Source organism: Amphibalanus amphitrite, unplaced genomic scaffold (genome assembly GCF_019059575.1).
Source record: "Amphibalanus amphitrite isolate SeventyFive unplaced genomic scaffold, NRLGWU_Aamphi_draft 000012F_arrow, whole genome shotgun sequence".
NCBI lineage: Eukaryota > Metazoa > Arthropoda > Thecostraca > Balanomorpha > Balanidae > Amphibalanus > Amphibalanus amphitrite.
The window spans coordinates 1,920,340-1,928,389 of record NW_024881508.1 but is presented as its reverse complement, the minus strand read 5'-3'; the positions used below and the strand labels follow the sequence as shown (position 1 = coordinate 1,928,389).

Genomic DNA, 8,050 nt, shown 5'->3' with positions numbered 1-8,050 from the left:
AGTTGATTGCTGGGGAATGGATGCTCTCAAAGCTATACTTCTGACCGACATGAAAAGCGACTAAATGGCTGAGACCTATAATGGGTGTCCAAGGCCACAAAGTGTATTAATTACAAAGAGTTTGTCGGTGTGTCCTTCTCAAAGATAATTGAAGTCAAGACCACTACTAATATTTACTAATATTGCTAATAATACTTTATTTTAGTCACTCTCCCTCACATGAAGGATTTTACCGAAACGTTTCATATATGGTAGCTCTCAATGGTTGCCGAACTGGCGCACATATTTCAAAATGCCGCTTCGAGCCTTGTATTCTTGCTTGTATTTGTATTGCGAAGTATTCGAGTTGTTTTCAATTTGCATTTTCGTTTTTTGTCACGGAATTTAGGAAGGTAACTAACATTTGAATTAAATTGAATTGGCGAAAAGTAGGGGATTGATAACATGCATACGTTGGAGCGTTCACCTGCCAAATGTTCTGGCTTATGTCAATGTATTGTTGCTAGAATTCAAATTTGAATTGATCAAACTATGCTTTGACTTTCCAGAACCTTGTCCTAGAATTATTCTATTTTGGTTCTGATTGCTGGAACAAGTAAATTCCAGAGAGGGATATTGTTAATTCACTGTAGAGGTTCTCAGGATGGGTAATATTCAACGAAACTAGGTGCCTTTGTCCATCTTTTTTTATAAATTTTGCTCAAACATTTGAATGGATGAATTGACAGAGCCAAGCCCATGTTAGGTAGAGCTAGTTGCGTAGACCCCGACCCCTACCATCTGATCGCGCAATGCTGGAGAATGGAAGAATTTGGACGCAGAAGTTTAACATGCTCATCAAAACTGGACACAGCCTGTCCCACTCCAACTGACTTCAACGGGCTGCGGGCGGCTGCTGCCACCAATCGCAGACCATCCCCAATGTTGAGCGCCGGAGTGTTTCGAACCCGGGCTCTCATTACTGGGAGTCCGGTGCTCTACCAACTGAGCTACGGGACAGGACAATCTGCACTTTTAAGTCTGCAGTGCATTAATTGCTGACTTATTGTGTTCTTTCTATGTAGTTGCCTACCTCTGCATTATTTTCTAGGACCACTTCTTGAAAAACATCCCTTTGAAATACAATATAAGACATCCAAATACAAGAGTGCAGAATAAGCAACTTGTGGAAAGTCAACTCTGGGTCACAGATGCTAAAGTAGCTAGTCCAGGTATGAGTAAATTTGCATAATATACACGTTAAATAGAGGACCTTAGTTTAGCAACAAAAAATGTAGCACCACACCAAGTTAATCTAGCCAAAGTTTTCTGCCTAAGCTAACCATTTGTAATCTTACTCAGCCTGCAGCTTCTATGATCTCACTTGAGCCACTTTGCTATTCCCTTCCAGACTTTCATTCAGCTATGTGCATGCATAGCAATCACAATGCGTTGCATTATGCTTATTTAACTGTTTCTCTTCCATGTTTTCCAGAGTATAGAAGCCCTTGATGCAATGGACTCTATTCATCGTCTGGAGGGGACATCTGGAACAGAGAAAGGTGGCCTGATCATCAGAAAGAAGCCTGCCGATGGCGACTCCAAGCCAGCCAAGCCTCGCAGCGGCGGCCTTGGGCTGGAGAAGCTCGCCGCCCTGAAACGGAAGATCGAGGAAGACCAGGAGCAGGAGCGGAAACTGCGCGCTGCCGAGAGCTCTGGCGGCGGCTCCGAGGAGACCCGCCGGGAGCACCGAGACCGCGAGGACGCGCGCGGCCGCCACTTCCGCGCACCGGCCAATGAGACTCCGAGCCACTCTGGTGGCGTGAGCGGGGCGTACCGTGAGCGTCAGGAGGCGCGGCGCGACCGCGACCGGGGTGGTCTGCACGCTGATAGCCGCGGCGACCGGCGCCGAGACAGGGACAGGGACAGGGAGAGAGACAGGAACAGGAACAGAGACAGAGATCGAGACAGGGATAGAGACAGGGACCGTGACAGGGACCGCCACCGCGACCGGGACCGCGACCGTGGTGACCGGTCCGACCGTCGCCGAGACGACCGCTCGGAGCGCTCTGACCGCTCAGACCGATCGGTGCGCTCTCACTTTAGCTCGTGGCGCGAGACGCCGGCGCGGTTCCGCGACGCACCGGCCACACCAGCCATGAAGGTCAAGGACACGCCGTCTCGCTCCGCCTGGGACGAGGAGGACCACACGCCGGCTCGCCGCTCCGTCTGGGACCTGCCGACGCCGTCCTCGCGCGGCGGCGGTGAAGATTGGTCGGAGCGGCGGCCGCGCCGGCCGGCCGATACGCCGCTGCCCACACCGGTGCACAAGAAGAACGCCTGGATGCGGAAGGGCGGCGACGCGACGGAGCCGCACTCTGCCGGCGGCGGCGAGCTGAGCGCGGAGGACCGCGCCGCCTGGGAGCAGGAACAGAAGCGGCTCGACCGCGAGTGGTACGGCATGGACGAGGGCTACGACGAGACGCACAACCCGTTCGCCGACGTCAGCCAGGAGTACACGCAGAAGAAGGAAAAGCAGCTGGAGGAGCGCAAGAAGAAGCGCATGTCCGCGCAGCAGCGTCAGATCAACAAGGACAACGAGATGTGGGAGACGAACCGCATGCTGCGCTCGGGTGTGGTGCAGAAGCTCGATTTTGACGAGGACTTTGAGGAGGAGGCGGAGGGCCGCGTACACCTGATGGTGCACAACATCCTGCCGCCGTTCCTGGACGGCCGGATCGTGTTCACCAAACAGCCGGAGCCGGTGGTGCCGGTGCGCGACCCCACCTCCGACATGGCCACCGTGGCGCGCAAGGGCTCGGCACTGGTGCGTGCGCATCGCGAGCAGAAGGAGCGCAAAAAGGCACAGGCCAAACACTGGGAGCTGGCGGGAACCAAGCTCGGTGACATCATGGGCATCCAGAAGAAGGCCGAGACAGACGAGCGCCAGGGCGCTGACGACACCACCGACTACCGCACCGACCAGAAGTTCGCCGACCACATGCGCGGCCCCACCGAGGCCAGCTCGGACTTTGCGCAGACGCGGACGATCCGTCAGCAGCGCCAGTACCTGCCGGCGTTCGCCGTGCGCCAGGAGCTGCTGAACGTGATCCGCGACAATTCTGTGATCGTGGTGGTGGGCGAGACGGGCAGCGGCAAGACCACCCAGCTCACCCAGTACCTGGTGGAGGACGGCTACGCCAAGCTGGGCATGATCGGCTGCACCCAGCCGCGCCGCGTCGCCGCCATGTCCGTGGCAAAACGAGTCGCCGACGAAATGGGGGTGAGTGGCTGTCGGGTTCAACTGAGGTTCGGCTTCTAACACTAGAACGTAATGAATTTATTGTTGTTATTAGTTAATCACATTGATGTTATTTGGCGTTAGGAATGTGTTCATATTGTAAGGCAACATTACCATTTTGTCTGTCTACTTCTCTTTCTGGCCTATATTTTTGTGACTTGAATATTGGGTGCCTTATTCCGTCTGATAACTGCGATGTTCCGTTTTTTTTTCGCTTACGACTCACCCGTTTCGGATTTTACTTGCCGCAATATCCTGTCTCCGTTCTTTTTTTACATTTTATAGCTCACCCAATTTCCGCTTCTGCTGACTACCCATCTCCGTGTTTACCTACCTTTCACTCCATCTCCGTTTACACTCACTGCTTACGCTTTCTCCGTTTTTTTTTTTTATAATCGCACAGTCTGTTCTCTGTTTTACTGACCTTTCACCTCCCCTCAATATTTACTTATCTACGGCTCACCCGTCTCTGTGCGGAATATTCATCCCGTCTCCTTTTTACTGATCACACCCTCAATCTCACTTTCACTGATCGATCTCTCCTCTCTGTCTACGTTTTTGCTAACCACTGGTCTCGTCCCGGTCAGGTGGAGCTGGGCCAGGAGGTCGGCTACGCCATCCGCTTCGAGGACTGCACTAGCGACAAGACGATCGTCAAGTACATGACGGACGGCATCCTCCTTCGCGAGTCTCTGCGCGAGTCCGACCTGGACCACTACAGCGCCGTCATCATGGACGAGGCGCACGAGCGCTCGCTGAACACGGACGTGCTGTTTGGCCTGCTGCGCGAGGTGGTGGCGCGCCGACACGACCTCAAGCTGATCGTCACCTCGGCCACCATGAACGCCGACAAGTTCTCAGAGTTTTTCGGCAACGTGCCCGTGTTCATCATCCCGGGTCGGACGTTCCCAGTGGACGTGCTGTACAGCCGTAACCCCGTGGAGGACTATGTGGACGCCGCCGTGAAACAGGTGCTCCAGGTGCACCTGCAGCACGACCAGGGTGACCTGCTGGTCTTCATGCCCGGCCAGGAGGACATCGAGGTGACCTGCGACCAGATCACCGAGCGACTGAACGAGGTGGACGACTCGCCGCCGCTGGCCGTGCTGCCCATCTACTCGCAGCTGCCCAGCGACCTGCAGGCCAAGATCTTCCAGAAGGCGCCCGACGGCATCCGAAAGTGTGTCGTGGCGACCAACATCGCCGAGACGTCGCTGACCGTCGACGGCATCATGTTCGTCGTGGACGCCGGCTACTGCAAGCTGAAGGTGTACAACCCGCGGGTCGGCATGGACGCCCTCCAGATCTACCCCATCTCACAGGTGAGCTCCGCGGAGCCTGGGGCCAGACTTTTCGACCTAGGTTCTTTCTCTTTTCGTTTTATTCGCTTAGCTTTATGACTATATGATGTTTGTGCTTAAACACCCTTCGTCCCCATGTTCAATGGATTATGATATTAAATTATATTAAATGGCAAACGTTTACAGATTATTTGATTTCCCACCCGTCGCTGCCTTCTTGTAGTAGTAGTCAACGCGGGCAAGTGATATTGTTTTGATATGCTGTTAAAGGGACTATCCCACCTTTAACATGGGATTTGAGTTGAGATAGCCAGGTTTGCGGCGAGGTTCAGAAACCACTATCTATCTAGGTTGCAACCCCCGCGACCTCTTGGTGTTGAAGAAATTCGTTCCCTTGATTTGAAAATGGGCCTTGTACAAGGCCCTATCTTCAACATGGAGCGACCGTTAGTGTGACGTCACCTCGTTTAGTCATTCTGATTTAAATGGGTTTGTTCGTTGAAAAATCGCTTTAAACTTGGTCTGAACTTTGTTGTGGTGCCTACGAGTAAAAAGAATCAGCTTTATGACAGTAATGTGGCCTGGGGAAGGAGGTAATTTTGGGCTGTGACGTCACATATTTGAAAGTTTGTGTTTGAAATATGGGAAGCCCAAGATGTTTAATGAAAAATAAATGCTAGAACCGTGTTCCTGGTCATCCAATCTATAAAGTCGGGCACAATTTAATTGGTTTTAACAACATTTTAGAAGGTGGGATAGTCCCTTTAACATAATCTTTCGCCTCGACCGAACGATCATCGGAATTCGGAACATTTTGTTTGTGTTCATCACAAATAAATACCTTTTCGGTTTTTACTATCGTCGATTGATCCTACCACTGCATCTCGCTAGTGTTTCCTTTTTATGTCAGCTGGGACATTGTCTGATTCTCCCGGTCACTCCGATTCAGCTCCATTCTAACCGCGTCTGTCCGTCTTTCGGCAGGCCAACTCTAACCAGCGCTCAGGTCGCGCGGGCCGCACGGGTCCGGGCACGGCGTACCGTCTCTACACTCGGCGTCAGTACAAGGAGGAGCTGCTGGAGACGACCGTTCCCGAGATCCAGCGCACCAACCTGGCCAACGTGGTGCTGCTGCTCAAGTCGCTGGGCGTCGAGGACCTGCTGCAGTTCCACTTCATGGACCCGCCGCCGCAGGACAACATGCTGAACTCGATGTACCAGCTGTGGGTGCTGGGCGCGCTGGACAACACGGGCAACCTCACCGAGCTGGGCACGCGCATGGTGGAGTTCCCGCTCGACCCGGCGCTCTCCAAGATGCTGATCGTCAGCTGCGACATGCGCTGCAGCGAGGAGGTGCTCATCATCGTCTCTATGCTCTCGGTGCCGGCCATCTTTTTCCGACCCAAGGGCCGCGAGGAGGACTCGGACGCGGCGCGGGAGAAGTTCCAGGTGCCCGAGTCGGACCACCTGACCTTCCTCAACGTCTACCTCCAGTGGAAAGCCAACGGCTACGCCATGCAGTGGGCCACCGACCACTTCATCCACGGCAAGGCGATGCGGAAGGTGCGCGAGGTGCGCCAGCAGCTCAAGGATATCATGGACCAGCAGAAGATGCCGGTGGTCAGCACTGGCAACGAGTGGGACATTATCAGGAAGTGCATCTGCTCCGCATACTTCCACCAGGTGGGTGCATAAAATAGGGTCGTCATAATACCCGTGCACATTGCAGCTGCGTGCTCTGTTTGGGTATCATTTTACGTTTGCAATTACGAAATCTTGTTTTACATTGATATGCTTTTCCCCAAACAATTCGAAGAAAATTGTACCATTTTTATTTTTTAATAGCCCATTTTATTAGTCACTGTATTGAGCAGTGTTCAGTGCCAGCTGCTACCGTAGGCTATGTCAGCTAGTTTTCATTAAGCAGACGTAAGTCCTTTCGGTCACACACGGGTGACGTTTGTTTGGATCGTTGGCACTGCCCCGGTACTGACTCCGCTCCCCTCCTCCTCCAACAGGCGGCGCGTCTAAAGGGCATCGGCGAGTACGTGAACATGCGGACGGGCATGCCGTGCCACCTGCACCCGACGTCGGCGCTGTTCGGCATGGGCTTCACGCCCGACTACGTGGTCTACCACGAGCTCATCATGACCAGCAAGGAGTACATGCAGTGTGTGACGGCCGTGGACGGCCGCTGGCTGGCAGAGCTCGGACCCATGTTCTTCTCGGTGAAGCAGATGGGTCACGCGCGCGAGCAGAAACGCCAGACGCACCTGGAGCACGTGGGACAGATGGAGGCCGAGATGGCGGCCGCGCAGGCCGAGATGACCCAGCGGCGCACCGAGCGCGAGCGACGCGAGGAGGCCGGCCGGCGCACCCGCGAGGCGATCGTCACACCGGGCCGCCGAGAGCCCGGCACGCCGCGACAGACGCCGCGACGGTTCGGCCTGTAGGGACGGCGGCCGGGGCGGCGCTGTGGCTGGGTTTTTAGTGGTGTTTATCTGTGTGAAAGAAGCAGAAGTCTCACGAAGGATGATGTGATATCTGAACTGGCTGCTGTTGATAATTGTCCCACGGAGATTTTGTAGTTGTATGGTAACCAGGTTGATGCCGATTGTGATGCGATGTTGTTGATGCATCTCTGCAGGCGCACCGGCTGGTTTGAGCTGGCCGACCAGCTTCCACAAAGCATCCCATGTGAGGCCGCATCTTGTTGGTAACAACGGCAGTTTAATGGGACCTTCATGCGAGAGATGCGACTACTCAGCTGTTTCATCAAGTGAAGACATGTGACCACTGCATCAGTCATGCAAATTAGCAGAAGTTTCGGACGGAATCGCGATATTTTGTGCGCCAAACTTCGCTGTGCATCTTCATCGTGTCTATAGTTCATATCGTTGCTCATAATGTTTTTCTGAAGATTGGTATTTCTTCAGTGAAATGTTTGTGAAATGGTGTTGTCATGAAGATGGCTCGCATATACAAATCGACCGCCGAGTTTCAATCGTACCGAATGAGACCAACTGGGAGTGGGACCTGATAGGTACAATACTACGAAACGTACCCATGCATTGGTTTGAAACAACGAAGCCCACATAAGGTCAGCCTTGTGGCCCTTAGCTGATAAGTCATCGTATACCTGACCCTTGACACGGTGCCTGACCCAAAATTCGACCCTGACAAACATTCAGTCGACCGTCGATATGACGTCCTTTTACTACATCGCCTTCATGGCCTTCATTGACTTCGGGCCGTCGGGCTCACTGGGATAAATAATTTTTTTCTTCCCTTTACTCCATATATTCTAGAATTTTTCATGCATTTGCTTTTTTCATAAACCGCGCTCTGCATTCCATGTTGGAGATTTGAACAATTTGCTCGCGAGATGGCGGTGAGGTATTCTGCAACGTGAAAGTGGGCGCTGGTGGCAGAGAAAGCACTGCTCTTCAAGGGACCCTCCCACCTTAAC

The 8,050-nt window shown here is 53.3% G+C and overlaps 1 protein-coding gene across 1 annotated transcript; it reads left to right on the top strand.

The window, feature by feature from the left end:
- Positions 1-300: 300 nt before the first annotated feature.
- Positions 301-7,585, top strand: LOC122383437 (pre-mRNA-splicing factor ATP-dependent RNA helicase PRP16-like). Its single transcript, XM_043369843.1, has 5 exons — positions 301-392; positions 1,475-3,262; positions 3,868-4,602; positions 5,566-6,264; positions 6,600-7,585. The coding sequence occupies exons 2-5, from the start codon at positions 1,496-1,498 to the stop codon at positions 7,032-7,034; spliced, it is 3,636 nt and encodes a 1,211-aa protein (XP_043225778.1). The 5' UTR covers positions 301-392; positions 1,475-1,495; the 3' UTR covers positions 7,035-7,585.
- Positions 7,586-8,050: the final 465 nt, after the last annotated feature.